Below are 19779 nucleotides of genomic sequence, written 5' to 3' on the forward strand. Positions count from 1 at the left end.
CACCCCAGGTGGTCTGGTTTGTGTGCCCCTGCAGAGCCAGGGGTTGCTGCAGGGGCATTTTAGGACAGCACTGAAAAAGGTCTCATGAGACCCCATGGACATCATCAACTACTCTGTGCATCTGTGGCAGCACCTCTTGAGGACAATGCTCTTATGTTCTGGGAGAAATTCCACCCTAACTAAGCCCAGAGATGGGAAATCCAGCTGAGGGGCAGCAGCTGCCAGGGTGGTCATGAGGGTTGCTCGGTGCCTTTAATGTCCTGGGATGCAGGACCTTTTCTCTAGCCTGGAAAGTCCTGAACTGATGCCTCCTGATGGGCTGAGGGAGAGCCGTGCGTCTCTGCTGGTGCTGGATGGGGACTCTCACTTGCCTCCCTCTCCATTGTGAGCCCTGTTTGGGGCAGCATCGTGTGCCAGGAACACACAGACAGAGATCCGAGGAAAGAGTTTCCAAAGCTCAGAACTAGGAGCAGCCCTTTTCTTGTGATTAAGAGACCAAAAATAAAACGACCTGCACTTATATTCCCAGGCAGGTGAAAAGAATAATTACTTTACAGAGATGGAATTCCTTCATATATTATAGCCATTAAAAAGAGTGAAATTTGAAATTTACTATGGCATGAAACAAAAAGGTAGTGCAGTTAGAGATAATGAAATCCTTACTTGCCACTAATGGAAGAATTACTGTTGTTAAAGACTCCTTCATAAATAATTGAGAAACCAATTATACAGTCTTGGGGACTAATTTATCCAGGAGCAATACAGACCATGTTTTGCCATAGAATGAGTGGCACAAATTCTCCACTATAGTTCACTGCTGCTCTGCAAAAAAATAGTAAAAAAAGAAAAAAAAAAAAAAGAAAAAAGAAAAAAAAACCCAAAGAAACTAATGCACCTGCTAATCAACAAACACATTATCAGTAAGGAGAGATGGGTGTCCATATATCTTAATTTAGGGCAGTTTCGCTGAGGTACGGAGGGCTGAATTAACGTGCCAGCTGGTTGGTCTGTGTGCTGTGAGGGGAGCAGGGCTGGCGGCCGGCGCTGCTCCCCCTGACCGCGGCGCCTCGGCGGGTGGGGGTCCCCGCTCCTTCTGCTCGTGGTGTCCAACCCCGAGGGGCTGCGAGCTGCCCGGGGAAGGGGCCTGGCCCGGGGGTACAGCCCGGGCAGCGCCGTGGGCGCCGTTTTGGTGCAAACATTCTTAAACAAAACAAGGTTTGGGGCTGTTTGGGTCGTGTGCAGCGAACCCCCGGGCTCCCCCGCACGGGTTTAGCGATACAATGAGATGAGTCCCGCAAAGGGGCTGTTTCCCGCAAAGGGGCTGTTTCCCGCAAAGGGGCTCCCGCTGTGCAACAGATTCCCCCGGCACGTCCCGACCGGGCACATCCCGACATGGGGTTCGGTGTGGAAGAGACCCTCCGGGCACATCCCGGGTCCAGGATTCGGTGTGTAGGGAGCGCCCCCGGGGAATATCCCTCGCTCCCGGGTTCTGTGTGTCCGGGATCGCCTCTCCTGGCACATTCCGGTCCCGGGCTCGGAGTGTCCTGGATCACTGCTCCCGGGATATCCTTGTCCCGGTGTGTCCCGGATCCCCGCTCCCGGCACATCCCGGCGTGTCCCGGTGTGTCCCCGCTCCCGGCACATCCCGGCGTGTCCCGGCTGGCGCGGTGCGGGCGCGGGCCGCCAGGCGGCGCTGTGGGCGGGCGCGCGGCCCGTCTCGGCGCCGGCGCGCGGCGGGCGCCGCCCCCTGCTCGGGCGGCGGCGGCGGCGCGCGCGGGGCGATGGCGGACAGCGCCAGCGAGAGCGACACCGACGGCGGCGGCGGCAGCGGCGGCTCCGCGGGGCCGCTGTCGGGGGGCGGCCCGGGCGCGGGGCCCGGCTGCGGCACGGCGGGCGGCAGCGGCGGCTCCTCGGGGGGCGGCAAGGCGGGCGGGATCGTGATCTCGCCGTTCCGGCTGGAGGAGCTGACGAACCGCCTGGCCTCGCTGCAGCAGGAGAACAAGGTGCTGAAGATCGAGCTGGAGACCTACAAGCTCAAGTGCAAGGCGCTGCAGGAGGAGAACCGCGACCTGCGCAAGGCCAGCGTCACCATCGTGAGTGCGGGCGGCGCCGCGCCGGGCCCGGCGGGCGGGGAGCGGGGGTGTCCCCGCCGCGGGGTGTCCGCGCAGGGCGGGCCCGGCCCCGGCCCCGGCCCCGGCCCCGGCCGCGGCCTCCCCGCCGCCCCCGCGGCTGCCTCCCGGCTCGCCGGGACGAGTCACCTCGGGCGGGCCCGGCTGTCACCGCGGCCCGGCCGCGCGGGACGCGCACAGGTGGGGTCACCCCGCGCCCTTCGCGCCCCCTCCGGCACCGGGAGGGCAGCGGCGGCGGGACCGGCGAGGAGCCGAGGCGGTTCCCCCGCCCGGACCCGCGTGGCCGCCCGGCTCCCCGCGGGGAGGCGGCCCCGCCGGCCCGCCCTGCCCGGTGTCCGAGCGGCGGCGGCTCGGGGAGGGGCCGGGCAGGGCAACGGCGATGCTCTGTGCTCCCCCGAAGTTTGTCAAAGTAGAGATTTCCTTGGAGTTTAAGTAATCTGCGGAGATTACGGATTATCTCTTCAGCCGTCACCTCTTCAGCCACTGTGCAGAGCTGCAGGAATAGCGTCTTGGTCATGAGGAAGTGTCTGATTTGTTTGTAAATGTTTTCTTTTAGCTGTGGTATTTCAAGTTATTTGAAAACTCATTTAAATAAGACTCTTAAAAATAGTGCGAGTAGAGCAGCACTCTGTCCCGGCAAGAGCTCAGCTCCTGGTTTATGAGCACTGTGAGGATAACTTGGAGTTTAACACCATTTTATATGATGCTGTTAGGCAGGAATCCTCAGAAAAGCATGTATCAAAATACTACAAAAATATTGTTCTGTTCTTCTCTATGAGCTTGAGAGTTGGGAGTTTAAATTCGAGGAATTTTTGCTAATTCAGCGGCTAAAGGTATTGTTTAGGTATTGCAGTGGTCATGGTAGAGTAGGTAACTTGCTAAAGACCTGTTAAAGGTAACTGATACTGACCGTCCTTGCCAGTGCAGGTGGAGATGTTTTAGGAGAGACCAATCCCACCTCTGTGTGCACACTGTCATCTCATCTGGTTTTTCACAGAGGGTACTTCGCTGTGAGCCTAATGTGTGTTTTATTGATACTCAGCTTTTCCATTGTCAATACATCTAGCCAAGAAATGGAGCTTGCCTAGGCATACCTCTCATCAGCTCCTAGTAGTAAGCATTCAGTGTCTAGCAGGATGTGGGCCGGAAGAGTGCATGAAATACAATACAGAAGTAATTTATTCAAGGATGACAAATACGGTGCTAGTCAGGGAAATGTGTGCTTTGTTAATACTTTACGAGAAGAGAATGTGCCTTAATTAGGTAGCGGCGGAGTGCCTTCTAATGTTGAAAGGGGCTAAGGCGCCTTGTCAGTCAGACATTTTCTCTCTGCCTGTTAGAAAGGCACAGCATCTTTCTGAACCCCTGGTAGGTATATTGTTTGTAAACAACTTGGAAAAAATGCTTGTGTGCATTACAGTTCTGGCAATGTCTCTAGGGACTGATCATCTTACATTTTCATCAGATTTTAATTTATAAAAAGGAGGTATTTTCCTTAAATCTGAAACTCTGCCTGTTTTTGACATCTTGGATAAAGAGAGGAGAGGTGTTAGACTCTAATGGCAACCTGTAGGCTGTCTGGAAAAACGACATCCTTAGCTGATGCTGTGGCTTTGGTATGCTAAACTGTGTGCATGACTGAATAAACCGCTTCTAATTCAGCAAGCGGTGAAAAAATGAATGCAAAACGACACTTTTTTTTCAGGCCAGTGAGACCTTGTGCTGTGGTTTACATAGTCCATAATGTAAACACATTTGCAGTCAGAATACTTTGTTGTGTGGCTCTAGTATGCAGGTGACTGGAAATGAACTTTATTGGAATGTTGAAATGCGTGTCGTTCGCGTGTAAACGTCATAGGAATAGAAAATTTTCTGATTGTCTCCACTGTGATTCTAAACCTCTGTCAGTTTGCTCCTCCACCCTCCAGCTCCTCGCAGTGTTGCTGTGCTGACAGACGGGCGCTGTGTATGTTTCCTGTTGTGGGCATTGTAATGACACAAATCAGCTTTGATTTTTATCAAGTGTTGAGGACAAGCTGTGAAGCACAAATGGACCTGACAGGTAGACAAAATAGCAGGTGAATGACTAAACCTGTGTGCTGTAGGTGAAGGTGACTCCTCGAACCACACACCTCTTCATCTCCAAACCTTTCACTGATCCTGTTTTAGCTTTTTTGTGCAAGGCCACAGAGACTCTTGGCTTTCTGCAGCTCCCACCATTGTCTCTATTGATTTTGAAAATTTTCCTTTTAAAGTTTGCCAGTGATGGTCTTCCTCCTACCTCTTGTGTTCATGCTGCTGTAAGTGTTAATATGACATCTCTTTGTGCTTGCAGTATTGTGTCAGTGTCAGTTTAGGAATTACCTAAATTGCTTGCCACATAGGATCTTATTAGTTCTATTTGTAGTTCACCCTTGTGTCACAGGGTTGAAAATAAAGTGTTAATTAAGCGTAGGAGACCTACATTAAGTAGTTGCACTTGGAAAACTGAGAAGAGGTGTTGGCTTGGCAGGTTTGTATGCTCACTAACTTCGTATGTACTCTCATCTAAAACATGTGAAAACAAATGCTGCTTTCAAGCTGAAATTGGTGAAGCCAGCTTGGACTAAGCGTACACCCAAAAATATGTGCGAGCTGTACTCCTTCCAGTAGCCTGAAATGCAAATGAAGTTATGCTGCTGTTCATGTGCAAGACTGTGAAAGTAAGTAAATACATGTGATAACTTTATCTCACCTGCTATTATTGGTAACAAACGGTGAGAGAGGGAGAAAGCTGGGGATATTTCAAGTGTTCTCTGGCAGTGCAAGAGCATTACATCAGAAGGTGCAGTTTCAGATCTGATATTAAGAAGAAATTACTAAGATCACTCGAGTCATTTGCAGAGGGTTCATTTATATGTATTTAGCAATCTCAATTGTATGATCTCATGGTGTATTTCTGCAAGGTCTTTTTTAGGAAATGGAACGGCTGGTGCCTAGGTTGGGAAAAAACAGGCGCCTGAAGATCTGAGATGCTGTGTGTTTGAGATGAGAAGTAGTGAGTTTTGGTTATAGTGCTGCACTACCAGAAGTGGATTTCCTGTGTGAATTTTCTTAGTTCTTTGGTGAAAAAGGTCTGCCAAGGAGATGTCATATTTAATGGGCTGAGCCTGGGACAGCACAAGTTCTCTAGCTAAATAAGAGTACCTTCAAACCTGTGTGGTGGTGTGACTGCTTTTCATAAGAATGAATTGCTGCATGTAACAAAAGCTGAAATACTTCAATTGGGTGTAGGTATGTCTTGGTCAGGAAGTTTCTTTTGAAATTGGTAGAATTTGGATTTTTAGCTCCTTTTTTTCTACTCATCAGTATTTAATGTAACCAAGCAATCCTATTTCAGTGAAAGCCATGTAACCTTTAGCTGATACTGGAAGCATTTTGGTTTTCTTTGTTATTGTTTTGAACTGACAGGCCTCATACAAACGGAATGCTTCTAAGAACAAGAGGAGTTTTAGTCCCTGGTTGCAACATGCTTTTTCTAGGATGTTAGATTTGGTAATTTAACTCACGTAGATTGGCCTGCTATAGTCAGACATCTACTGTGGAGTTAGAAAATTAAAATATAGCAAGGCTTATTCTGTTACTTAGTTTTTTAACTAAGGTGAAGATAGAATATTTGAGAAGCAATAATTTAAAAATGTTCCTGCTCCAAAATGCCTGATGTAGCAGTTTTAATGCATTCTAACATTTTACAAGAACGTCTCTCTTTAATTTTCCCCAATTTTGCTTTGTAGGGATGAGAATTATCCTAGAAATCCCGATTTGTGGTGCTGTGTGGATCGTCAGTTCAGATGAGCCAGTCTGATCCAAAGTGCTGATGGCATATGCTGGCTTTTGTGAGCTTGCCATGAGTTATCACTGTCTGGGAGTGCCTGCTTGCAGCACTTGCTGCCAGGGAACACTGGGACACGGGACTGCTGCGGGTTGTGAGTGGCAGTATTTTACTGTGAGACCTCTGCTGCCCTTGTTTCTGTAGCTAAACCTCCTCTCTGCACCTTGGCTCCCAGCTTAACTCTTCTCATTCCTGGAGTGCTGCAGAGGGCAGTTGCATTTCCTGGCTTTTTGGCCTCCTCTGTGATTCTGCAGAGCTGTGTGAACAGCTTCCCACCTGTTGGGAGGAACAATAGAAAAAAAAGCCTTACTCAGCTCCTATTTCCTCACCCCCTACTTAAATCCTGAAGTAAGTTGTTGCTTTCAATAACAGCCATCTCCTGAAAGCAAACAGGCTTTCTGGGGCTTGCAGAGCAGAAAAATCCTGTGTGCTATTGTGACCTGTTAGAGTTTTCCCAATGACAATCAGATTTGGATGCTAGAAATAATTACAATTTTGCATTTTGTTCTCAGTGAACTGTGCGGAGGGATCTGTGTGTGTGCATGAGATCTGCTGTTGTGGGTCTTCATGGAAAATATCAGCCTAGACAGATAGTTTGGGGAAGTGAATGGGTGTGCTGTATTGTCAAAAATCTCCTGCAAAAAATGTTTTTTTTTTTTATTTTCTGGAGTTTGCACCAGAATTTCAAGGCAGAACACCTGTTCCAGTACAGAATGTGTTCCAGTACAGAAGAAAAAGGGCAAGATAGTCCATCTGAACTGAAATAGGAACCTTTAAAGGGTGCTGATAAGGGGCATGGGGATAAGTAAAATAAATCAATTAGTAGCAGAGAGAGGTAAAAAGCAAACCAAAAAAGCAAAAATATTTTTACAAAATGTATCTGTGAATCTGTTATTTACTCTTGATTTTAAAGTAGGTCTTGCTGGTGTGAAAAATACTCTCAGTTCTGTGATATCTTTTGTAGGTGTAAGAATCCTGCTTGGGGCTTTTGTATCCTGCTGTGTCATTTATCATTCCAGTTTGTAGCTGGACTAAGCTGAAAGTAGCTCAAAAACTTATTTTAGAAATGCTTTGCTTACCTGCTTTTTAGAGTAAAGACAACACCCTTGCTAAGATTAGCAAATTCATGCACTATGAAAGTCCATTTGAAATTTTTCAGGCACAATTTTTCCAAGAGCAAGCATGTAGGAAATGACTGTCTGGTATTTCAGTTTTACATTCACTTCTGATTCTCAAGAAGTTTCTGTTGAATTCTACAAATATCAGTAAAGGAAAAAGGAAGTTTAGTAATGCCCTTTGGTGTTATCTACCTTGGCCCTTAGGGTAGCATGGTCAGAGCAGTGCTGCTTCTGCTGCATGGCTGGTGAGCCAGTAGTAGGAAGGTGTAGTAGCATGTGCTTCCCTTTGGCAGTTACACACAGCCACTGGCATATCCTATTCCCAGAGAAAAACATCATCCATGTGCTATTAACAGAATGTCACTGGGGTGTGTTGCAGGCCTTCCTGAATGCTGTTTAAAATACAAAAACCACAGAAAAAGTCAATGTTTCTGAACTTAATTCAAATATTAATCAACAGGAATGCTTGTACGTTAAGGGACTTTGAGGCTTCAGAGGTTTACTTAATCATCTGCTTTAATTTTTGTCACATTTTTTTGTGAGTTGTTCCCACACTGAACCTTGTAACTAACCTTGAAATGTGTCTTTGAGAAGGGTATCCGGTTTTAATTTGAAGACTCATGAAGATGAAGAATCACTGTGCTTGGAAAGGCTTTGGTGTCCTGCCTCCTGTTCTTCCCATCAATTTCATCAAGGCTGAGCTGTTGGTACCTGCTGTGCCTTTTGGCTGGATTAATGAGTATTCAGAATCCACTGCTTTCTCCTCATGAAGAGGCTGTAACAGGCAACTTTAGTTTACATTGACAAACTAAACTAAGCTCTCAGGCTCTGAGATGCTGGAAACCCCAAGTGTTGAATTATACATGATGCACTGGTCTAGTCTAAACATCCTTTCCTTCTTCAGATTTGCACAAATGTTTCTGATAGCTTAATTCGGAACTTTTTTTTTTTTTTTTCATCCAGTGTGGTCAGTTGTCTTTAATGAGTTTGCTGCTCTGTGCTTTGGCTATATTGGCAGAAATAAGAGTTGCACACCTGTGCCTTGTTCAGGTCTGATTTGCACTGCTGGGTTGTCCAGTAGCACTTGATTTGGTGCAGAGAATTAATTAATTATGCAGGGAATATTTTAAACAACATCCTGCTTAGTACATGATGGTGAAATGGAATTTCTCACTGATGAGTATTTTTGAGGTCAGTAAGCCACTTTGGACATCCTGATGTATACTTTATTTTATAACTATTTTTAAATAATGTTTGGCATGCATTACTAAATCAGAAACTTATATGGGTTTCTTATACACACCCTACACCTTTGTGGTTATCTTTATTACAAATAGTCCTTGGCTGAAAGATGAATATTTGCTTATCTGCCACAACTTGTTCTCTATAAAACCATGCTGAATGACCTGTTTAATGTTTCTGTCCTTTATACTGTTAATTAATTTGTTTGCAGTATTGCCATGGGGTTGATACCAAACTCTGATAACCACCTAGTTTTGCTTGCCTTTAAATATTATACAACAACTATACTTTTTTTATCAGTTACTTTCTGTGACGTTCCCATATTTAATAATGGTGGAATGTCTTCAATCAGTAGGCATACTGGTATAGTGCTCTGAATTACTTTGGGGATGAAAGTGAAATAAGAACTGAAATTATAGAGTACATTTGGGAATTTTTAATAAGGCAAAGTTCTTGGTGTTTCTGTGGGCTTAATATTCTGCATAGAAAGTAATTTTACTTCTTAATGAACTTTCTCATTGAGGTTGTATCATGAATTCTGTGTTAGAACTGGTTTGTAATCAGCTTTCGTTTTAAGAATAGACTTTATTGTCAAATTTGAGCATTTACTGAGACTAGGGGCCATTCTTTCTTGGTATTATCTCCAGTGACTTAAAAGCATTTTGAAGGAGAGGTTGCTTTGGTTTTTACTGCATTTTACACCTAACAACAGGTTTGCTTTCAGTTGAAGAAAAAAATAGTTATATGTGCTCCTGCTGTATATCTGCCAGACATTTTTAACCTTCTTTTTAGTCACTTGCCCAAATGACTGTTGAGTTTTGCATTATTTACATCAGCAGATTTAATAATCAGTATTGAGGTTTTTAGAGCTTCTAGTGCTGTCGCTGATCCCAGCATTAGAAAGCTAGTGTAGACAAGATTTTAGAATAGTTTTCAAATCCTGGAAGTTCTGTATTTCATTTTAGTTGTGGTTTTTACTTTAATTGAGTTTGAATTTTAATACTGATTTCAAAGGATGAAGGAAAATTATTTCATTTTATTAAACTCTTTCTTTTTCCAGAGTAGGTATGTGGTCGTCTATGGTTTTCTTGCACTTGTTAATTCTGTTTACTTATTCTCATTGCTTGTTTCCTCCTGCTGCTGATACTAACTTTAATGTTGAAGCTGTTGTTTTCCAAGTTCTTGGTTTTTAAGTGTTGGTATACATGGGGGTGTATTTTCAGCTACAGACTCTTAGTGCCAAAGCTCCTTGTAGTAATTGAGCACATAATACTGATCTGTGGTGAGCAAGCTTATGCATCTGCTGGAGACTTCACAAAAGGTTTTCTTTCCTCTACCCCTCGTAAAGTGTGCTTGGGTGGAATTCCAGGTGGGGACTGGAAGCATTGGAAGCCATTGAAATGGTGACTCTATGGCAGCTGCAAACAAGATGATCAGGCAGCTGGGCTTGTGGGGTGCTGCAGGAGATTGGAATGCCAGTGTCTCACAAACAGACCTTGAAATGAGATTGAAATGAAGAAATGAGACAGTGCTGTCCTTCACAGAAATGAAAATCGTCAGCAGTAGACATTTGATGTGTCTCAGCATAGCCTTGTAAAAACAGTGAGAGAAACAGTTGCTTTGCTGCTCTTTTTTGGGCAGGGGGTAGGAGGAAGTTGCTGAATTTAGCAGGAGAGCAAGAGGTGAATCCTTTCTGTCTTCCTCTTAAAGGAAAAAAAACCCCACTAAATGAAGTAGGAGAATAGGGACAAAATGTACAAATTGAATTATGCGCAGGGTTTGGGATTCAAGCAGAATGAATGGAAAAGAGACAAAGACATGCTCTAGAAGAGAGGCAAAAAATACAATATAAAGCAAGCTCCCCTGGATGTGTAACAGGGAATATTCTTGTGATGTCTAGCTTCCAACGCAGCAGCCTGGGGATGTCCAGAAGAGAACATCTCAAGTTCCTGTTCCCCAGTCAGGTCCTTCTGTCTGACTGAAGATGTGACTTGACCTTTAGGTAGTCTGTTAGTGTCCCATTTCAATGTATGGGATGGAGAACAAAGTAAAAATGATGGCAAGACAGTTGAGGTGAAGTATTCCACAGTAAAAATGTATCTTAAGCGGGGAACTCCAAATTACAGATGCACAGGTTTCACATCTCTTTCTGTGGGGTGCAAGGGTTATTTGATAAAAGCTGAAGCAATTTTTACTGAACTATTGAAACAGTTTCTAATCCTGGCACTTGAGTTGTAATTATTTCAATTATTCAGTTAAAATACAGGCATTGTAGGCTAATTGGTGTCTATGGGGATGATCCTTTCAGCTCCTGAGAGTCCTCTATCCCTTCGTGCATTCCCTTGCAGCAGTTTTTTTCCCTGGGAAAGTAGCTATTTCCTCAGCTCAGCTGATAGTCTAACTGATGGAGAAACTCTTCAGATAAGGCTTCTCTTCCTCTCTCAACTCTGAATTTTACTTACTTTGAAATTTCTAATATTACACATATTCTAATATTACACAGTCTGATCTTAGTTTGGGGAGGGCTTAGTGAGCTGGATGAGCATCTCTTCCGTCCTGCTGTAGATGGAAACAGTCTAGCAGTGTTCCAGCTGTCTGTAAAGTTTCCTCAGATGGTTTAATTCTTTAAGCTGCCTAAAATGTGATGGTTTTGCTTATTACTGTAAAGCTGAAGCCTTTTTAATTCCCTTGGTGGTGGTTGTGCTAATCATACTTAAAGCTCCTACCGCATATATAAATAATTCCTACAATGATATGCTTCGGTCCTGAGTGAAAGTATAAATGTTTCTTAACAAGTCAGACATGATAAAACCCAGCAGTGTTTAGCATGCTACAATGTGAAGTTATGCTTCTTTCTGTGACTTACAGTTGAATTTCTATTTTCACCAGGTAGTTGGATTTCCACTTAGTTTTGCTTCATTTTCAAATAAACAGCAAAAGCCACTATTACGAAATTTGCAAAATGTAGGGTTTAACCGCCACTTTTGCAAGAGCTTTAAAGGGCATGTGTTTTTCACATCTGTTAAAAATGAACAGTAGACATTTTGTCATGGCTAGTGTTGCCAGGAATTATTAACTAGGGAAAACCTCTGTCCTCACAGGCCATGAAGTCCTGGTTGGGTCAAGAAGAGGGGCACTTTCAAAGTCAGTTTCACAGAGTAAATTTAACCTGAAATCTAGATATGCAGAAAATCCCTTTTCTCTGAATATTGATACATGTAACTGGGTTGTCCTTGCCCCGTGAGGGGAAAGGTGGGTAGGCATTTCCTAAAACTTTCTCTGTGTCAGACCTACTTCCCCAGTTCTGTATGGGATGAATATTCAAGGATGATTGCATTCCCCCATATCATGCATGTATGGGCCAGAGACAGAGAATACAAAGGCCAAGGATGTATTTTTTCCTATTCCTCATCATATTTTCATACACTACACATTGATAAACTTGTTTCTTGCCGCTAAAGCCTGGAAAGAGATTGCTCGTTGGAATACTGTGATAGGTACTGTAAGATATCCAAACTGTAGAGAAGGAAAAAACCCCAAAAAACTACTCACTGGCTCCTAGGAGGGGTAAGTAGAAACATTTCTTTTTCTGTAATGGAACTGAAGCTAATGTGCCTTAACAGTGAGTTGGACAGTCTTGTGTTCACTTTTTGGATATGTTGGTTTGGTTTAGGAAAAGGTATGATTATAATTAATAACAAGTTTCATCTCCAGCTCTTGTTAATCATTGTGAAAGTGTTTTTCTGGGAAGTCAGTGTGTGTAAGAGGAAACTGGGGGAGATTTTAACCCTCTTAAGAGGTTGTTTTTGTTGAGTGGCTAAGGACACCTTGCTACTGTGAGGAAAAGCATTGCCATCCCTAATGATTACCTAAGCTGTATTTAAATTCATCATGTAAAACAAACAAACAAAATCTCAACAACAGTCCTGTTTCCTGCCTCTCCACCCCCAAATAAAAGGGTTTAAGAGTTTCAAAGACAATTAAGAAATTACATGGTGAGCATCTACAGTTTGAAAACCCCATAAATTGATCTTTATCCCTAGTTTTAAAAAACTTAAAAGGAGAACAGGTTGATTGATGTAGATATGCCAGAGGTTATACACACTTGAAAGAAGGATCTACAAGTGCTGAAAGCCACTTTTACCAAGAAGGGAAGGATGATGAATACAAAGGCAGTTGGTGCTCAGGACCCAGTCGGAGTGAGAAAACGTGCAGTCTTCTGCCTGGGAGCAGGGACAGTTGTTGCTAATAGCTGTGGTATGCTGGTGGCACTGCATGGCACATGCCATGCAGCAGTGGTCTGGCACCTGCTGCCTGGAAAAGCTGGGTATAACAGAACTGCACTTCAACTCTTACTGTGTACTCCGATGAATAGAAACGTGTTTTGCATATTTACATGCTTGCAGTGAGTTACCTGCACTACGTGAAGTGAAGTAGGATTTTTGTGGAGGTTATCTGGGGGGTGACTGTTAAATCTCTGATCACTGCTTTCATTTATGCCCTTTTGCCTTTGAGCAGAGAAGCAGCTGTGGCTGCAGGGCTGCTTTTAACAGGAGTTTGCTGTGGTTGCATTTTGAGCAGAAGTTTGTTATTTTAGAACATAACTCAGTGCCTGTTAGCACCCATATACCTCTGAACAGAAGCTGGGTGTTAACTTAGTTACCCAATAGTCTACTCTTCTGCTAAATCTTTTGCTGTTCCTGCTCTGGAATTTTGGGAGTGTGCAGTTTTGAGTTTCCTAATTGGTCAGTCCAGGAAAATTAACTAGTTAATGTGTGGTTACATTGAAGATAAATGTTGATTTATCAGTGGGCAGAAAATAGACTAAAAACATTTAAAATATGTTAATTTAAGAAGTGTTTATGCATGAGATATCTGATAATGGAATAATTTTTACTGGGGTGCTACATTCCATGTAGGTTCTAGTACTGGTGATACTGAGTAGTGGTGTTGCTGAGATTTCAGTTGTTGCTATTAGTTTCTAAGTAGCATAACAACCAGATTTCGTTAAATTTGAATATTGTAGATGCACGTCAAACAAATCACAGCATTTTAAAATGTATGGTTATTCCAGTGATCACATAGGCAGTGGAAACTTATTAACACACACCACCTCCAACAAAACAGTGAATGCTACAAGATTAGCTATGAGCAATATGATCTTTTTTCTATCTTTCACGTTGACAAGTCTGTGCATTTGAAAATTCAGACAAACTGAACATAAAGCTACAAATCTTGTTATGTGTGCATATGCATCTTGGTGATGTTTTTAGCATTTTTTATATTGAGGCTGAGCAAAAGCAAAACCTGTTCCACGTGCTTCTGTTTCCCATTTTTTTACACTCTTGATTAGCTAGCAAACTATTTCCAGTACAAAAAATCCAGCAGTAAAACAGCAGTGGAACTAGAAGTCAAAGAGTAAAGCAAAAATTTCTTTCTAATAGTCATTAGTAAAGGATTGATAGAGAGAGGTATTTCAAACTTTGGTTCAGAGTTTGATATGACAGTGTAGCTGTATTTTCCATATTGGTTGTCTTTGTCAGTGTAAGTCTTCAGCTGAGTACAAACTAGCAAAGATGGGGAAGTCCCTGGCAAAGCACCATCTTCTGGAAGAGATGTGCTGCTGAAGCTTTGTGCTGGGAATGGTCCCTTGCCTGTGCTGGGCTGATGGAGTTTTCTCACAGGGTCCCATTCTTGGTGCCTTCCATGCTGTGCTTGCATGTGCAGTCATTACAGCCCTGCTGAGGAACATTTAATGTGCATTTTGAAGCAATATTTGCTTGTATGCAATGAACTTGAGGACTAAGGGGCAATGGGTTTGTTTGTGCTTATATACATGATGCTTTACACATGCACTGGAAATCAGTGCTGCTGAAAATGCAGCAAGTGCAGGAAATGTGTGGTGCCTGTGCAGCCATGGGACTGAGGAAGGGCCCCATGAAACAGAGCCATTTGGAAAGGTCTGCAGGCTAGATTTCATTTTCCTGCTGGGTCATTCCTGCCTTGGCCTGTGACTTCTGTTGGCTCAGGTTACAGCTCCTGTGTGCTGGAAGCAGAGACTCCAGCCCTGATAACCGTCTGGGAGCTTGTTCTACATGATGATGTTTAAGTGAATGAAAAATAAGAGCTATAAAGCATGTGTCTAATGAATAGTCAGATTCTTAAGGTTGCCATGTTGAGTGTTCAGAATAGGAAGTGTTTAGCATGTGCCTGTACAACCCTGATAATTTTTCCTTTATGGTGCTTTATTACCATGTAATTTTTAGTTACATTAAGATTGTATAGCAATATGTGGTCATGGTTAAAGTGCTCAATAAAAGTTATTGATACATTTTTCTAGGCCCTATCTTGACATTTTGTCGGTCACAAAAACTGTGGCATTTTCACATGCTGCATTTTTATTAACTACTTAATGTGCCAGTATTTTGATATAATAAAAGCCCTTCAAGGGAGTATACTATATTTTTTTCTGTTTTGAAGAAAGCTGTTTAAATTATTTTTCAATTATGTAAGTAAATTCAGGAATTGATTGTATTAATTATGAAATTCATATAGCTTGTTACACTGAGTTTGTAATTAGCTTAATGCATTCATTTTATAAATATTTATGCTTGTCAAATGAGCTTGTTTTCATAACTTGCTTATTTCATTTTTACCACTTGTGTGTTTCAGTTGTGCAAAACTTTCAGGTCAACATCAAAATGCAGAGAAGGAAGTGTGTACAATGGGATTGCATACCATCAAACAATTTACTTCATTGCTGATGCTAAGAGATTATTTAGCATGAAAGAATACCAGTGGCTTTTGTGTTTAGGAAGCTGGTCAGTTCTGAGGGCTTTTCTCAAGTGCTCTTCCCAAACCACAAGATGTATGCACCTGAGTTTTTGAGAGAAGATCCCACCAGGCTGCACAAGCAATGCTGAGCTGAAAACATTTGACTGTGGTAAAAACTGACTTGGGAGGAAAATGTATTTCTTACGTTGTTTGAGTCAGCTCGTTCCTCTAGTCAGTCTGCATCCCTTGTGGATTTGTGTGGCCATATGTTGGATCACTCGGTAGGCATCGAGGGAAAGACTTGCTGTGCCTGGAGCAGGCGGCAGGAGTGCTGTGATAGAGGCGTTTTGACATGTCAGGCCAAAACCTGATTGACCTTTTAAAAAGGAGAGGGGTGGGGGATGAAGGGGACAGAGAATTTCCAATTATAAATGGAGATTAAAAGGAGTTGTATTTTAATGCTTTAAATGGTAGCTTATCATAAAGCTATTCCTTTATTATTACAGTAATAAATTGTATTATTATAACAAAAACCATATATTTTTTGTCTCCTTTTGCAGCAGAACTCATCTACTGAATAGCTGTAATATAATAGCACTTGTGATTTGAAGCAATTCTGCTTCAGTGGCTTTAATGTTACACAATAGATAGTGTTTAGAGTAGTTAAAGTTCTCAGGATAAGTTTCAATAATGAATTTCTTTCTTCTTTAGTGTATTTGGAAAATAACTTTTGGTAAGCCTGGAAGTTTGTGATTTTTCTGGGGGAGGGCGGTGTCTGTTTGTTTGTTTCTAGAAGCCAACCAACCAAAACAATGCTTTCCTCCTACACTACCAGATCTGTGTTAAAAAAAAGTCAGCCCTGCAGCTTGGGTTCCTGAAGGAACCATTCAAAGGTATTACTGCTTGTTTGGGGCTTCTAGGAAATACTGTATGCCCAAAGATAAAAATGCATAGTTCTTTCTATTGCTCTCTCACTCCTGAAAACTCATCTTAAAGAAGGGAGAAGAAAAAGGTACTTTTATGTCAGAGCAGAGGAAATTACCCTGGGGGTTTGTCATAGATTGGACAGGAAATCGCACTACAAATTGACCCCAGAACTTGTATTCCAGCTCACCTCTTCAACCACAAGAGCATTCGCTCTTTTCTCTCAGACAGGCCACCCAGCTGAAAGAAATACCTTTCTTTGGGGAAAGCTGTGCCCACATCATTTCTGGGACTTTGGTGGGAATTCCTTGTCCTTCAGCCCTTACAGCCAGGAATGTGCTGCTGGGCAGTCGCTGCAGTTGGCAGTAGTGGGAGTTCTGTGAGTTGCTGTTGACTTCTGTTCTTGTGGTGGTTCATGTTTCTCACTGTCTGTAAGGCACATTGCATGCACTGTGGTCATTTCAGATGCAGCTGGGAGGTTTGTAGGAAAAAAAATAGCTGCACTGTAACAGTTTCTCCTGTTTGGAAACAGTATCAGCTCACTGGAATGTTTATTGCATTTGTAGATGTGTAGTTTTATGTATCATTTTAACCTGGCGCCAGAAAGTATGGCCAGACCAGTCACTTGAGTTAGTACTGAGAGGAGTGTGTACTTCAGGAGAGTTGGGAAGCTTAGATTTTATTTTATGCAAGAACTGCATATTCAAAAATCATGTCATTGTAGCTTCCTGCACTTCTCACCCTGTTTACCTCATCCTGTTGAGTAGGACTTTCGAGAAGGCTGCTTTCTGAAGTGACAGCTTTAGTTCAGTGTAACATGTGCAGCAACTGAGATCATCTCTTCCCGAAGCTGTCCCAACCCTTCGGTCTATATTCAGTAGCAAAGATTGAGTTTCTTGTGTCAGATTAAACTGCTCTTCAGCTCCATCTACAGGGTTACATTGTCCACGGGGCCCTGTCAGCAGGAACAGCACCAGAAAAAGTTGGATGAAAGGTAAAGAGGTCATGGTGGCTCTTGACCTAAAGATGAAAGACCTTCAAGGGTGGATTAGATCAAAGCAATGCTTGCTAGGCTGTTTCCAACAAGATCCCCTGAAATCTTGTGTCACCTTTACCCTGGATGCTGCTGGAGACAGGTGATGCAGGCTGGGCATGCCTGGCATCTGCCTTGCAGGTGGTTGAGTGTAGGTGCCTGGAGCAGTTTGTGAAACGTTTGCTACTGAAATCGTCTGAAATGACACCTGACACTAAAATGCAAGAACATGTGCATGTCAGGTCACTGATAATGTGCTGATACTGACTACAGAGCAGGTAGTAATTGGATTGCTGAACTTGCTTGCTGTGCAGTGTCAGGAAGGCTTGTGAGACTTTTAGAAGAGCTAGCTGGGGGGGAAAGGATTTTTTAAGTTTTTTTTTTTTTTTATAGTTTTTATGTGAATATGTGTAAGCTGATGCCTTATTGGAAATACTGGATTTTGCTGCTTCATATAATACAGTTCCAGTGCCACTAGAGCAGTGTGGTCAGTGTGTGGTGCAGTGATAGAGAAAAAGAGCGTCCCACTGGAAACACAAGCTGCTGCTTATGCTAGAAAGAAGAGAGCAGAGGGAAATTCAGCAGTGTGAACCTGGGCTGCTAAAGGTGTATATGCAAGAAGAACTGAGAGAAGGAAAGTATTTTAACAGCAAACCTTCCAGTTTATGGTAGTATATGCAGCACGTGGAAAAAGAACTTCAGTGCAGCTCAATTCCTGATATGATACTTGGTTACTACGTAAAGTTTAGGAAAATATGCTTCTTAGTTCTTTTCAAATTACTTGGAATTTAAGCTCACAAGGACAGATTTTTATGACACTTCATGCATCAGCTCTACTAGTGATCAGGATTTCACAAGCTTCTGCAATAAAAATAATAGGATTTTTCTTCCTCAAAAGTATAAGAGGTTTTTTTGTGGTTTATATGCATGAGGTGCTTTTTATCTCCCTCTTTATTCTTGATTTCCTGCAAAGTAACATGATAGCCCTTGCATTTATAGTCTTGACCACAATAAGCAGAGATTTTCCTTAGTGGATGCATCCATGGAATGCTCCAAGTTAGCTGTGCATGGAGTTCTGAGACATGGGAGACAGGTGGATATGTCAATTATTATGCAGAAAATATGTGGTGAAAGTAGTTTGCTTGTTTCAGGTTTCCAGAGACTGACTGATCAGCTGTTACCATTTTGTATCTCTCAGTGCCTTAGCAATTTATTTTGTAATATGGTACACAGAACAGAGTAAATGGCTGTTAGTATTTTTGCATGTCAAGTGTGATATGGAAAATAGAGGAAAACCAAGAACTCTGTACCCTTGTGGAAGACCTAGCATTTCTGATTTCTGTATTTTGTTTCTCTTCTTTTTTTGCTGATGATACCAGGCCTCTTTTCAAATACAAATACTTAATAAAAAACAGGTTATCTCTTTGGAAAAAACAGTATGTTCACATCCAGAAAAATCAGTTTGATTATTGGCTAAATAAGTAACAGATTTCAAGACTTCAGGCAATATTAAGGTAAACATGAATTATTGTATTACTTGAGATAATTTATCACCAATTAATGAGTAACAAGATAAAGGGCAGGTTTCAGTATAAAATTTAGAAGAAATATGGTAATATATTACATGCTTTGTACCTAGTCTAAATAACTGTCTGATGTTTTTCAGCTAAAATGTTTGTGCTGGAAGTGCTGACCCTTGGGTAATTAAATGGGCATCCGTTACATTCAGTGTGCTGTGTGGATATCTGGGGCTCACAGTTCGTGTGTAGATGTGTAGGGTTGCTGCTGTTCAGTTGAGAAATGCATTCTTTGTGTAAGGGAGGCAGATTTAATCCTGCCCACCCTTTCCCAGAGCCTCGTGCACGCTGTGGGCACAGGGGCTGTTGCAGGGCACTTCTTGAGCAGGTACAAACCGGGGCTGCTCGCTGCTGTTCCTGCGTGCCAGCACGCTGCTCGGTGGCACGCCAGCTGGGGAGGCAGATGCAGGAGGGAAAGGGAGGAGGAAGGGAAAGGCTTCATTCCTGGGTGTCTCCTCAGCCTGTGCTGGCCTGCTGCCTGGCCTCATGAGCTCCCGTGCGGGCACAAAGGAGGGGCATTGGCCGGGACAGGGATCTTGGCAGCCGCCGCTCCTGTTGGCCTGGGCACCATCGTTAATGTGACACCAGGATCTGGCAGAGTCTTGTGCAGGCTTGCTGCTATAATAATGTGATTTTAGAGCTTTTGACTGGTGCAGAGCATGAACAGAACAAATCTGTGCCAGTTACAGATGAATGGAAATCAAAGCAGAAACACCCTCATTCTTTTGTTTTTCAGAACCAAGTGCTTTTTAATTTAATTTTAGGTAAGCTTGGTCTGTGTTCCTGTCTTCTGTTGTCTGAACCATAGAAAAACAGACACAAGTAGAAATCCTATGTAGTGAAGACGGTGGAAGAGTTGGAAGAGTTGATTTTGGAACAGTATGCATGAATTTTAATGATTTGAGGACAATAAGCCCTTGCAATTTGACTTGTTTACTCTGTTCTGGAATGTCTCTGAAGACATAAGATGGTTAGTAGCTCTAAGTAAAGCCACATTTAGAAGCTGATAGATGATATTATTCAGATCAGTTAGATTCCAGGAGTTTTAATCCGTTGAGATGTGAGCTGACAATGTAACATTTCTTCAGGCCTCTTGGACTCTAAATCTCTA

At 42.9% G+C, this 19779-nt stretch overlaps 1 protein-coding gene across 3 annotated transcripts in view; it reads left to right on the top strand.

Annotated features, from left to right (window-relative positions):
- Window positions 1-1733: 1733 nt before the first annotated feature.
- Window positions 1734-19779, top strand: part of CCDC6 (coiled-coil domain containing 6) — a 48973-nt gene continuing 30927 nt past the window's right edge. Inside the window, exon 1 of one of the 3 annotated variants that reach the window (XM_068197149.1) lies at window positions 1734-2093. In XM_068197149.1, the coding sequence (XP_068053250.1) occupies window positions 1782-2093 (312 nt within the window). In that variant the 5' untranslated portion in view covers window positions 1734-1781. The remainder of the gene's footprint in view (window positions 2094-19779) is intronic. The other 2 variants (XM_068197150.1, XM_068197151.1) reach the window with 2 other exon arrangements.

The sequence above is a fragment of the Anomalospiza imberbis genome, chromosome 8, assembly GCF_031753505.1.
Source record: "Anomalospiza imberbis isolate Cuckoo-Finch-1a 21T00152 chromosome 8, ASM3175350v1, whole genome shotgun sequence".
Taxonomy (NCBI): Eukaryota; Metazoa; Chordata; class Aves; order Passeriformes; family Viduidae; genus Anomalospiza; species Anomalospiza imberbis.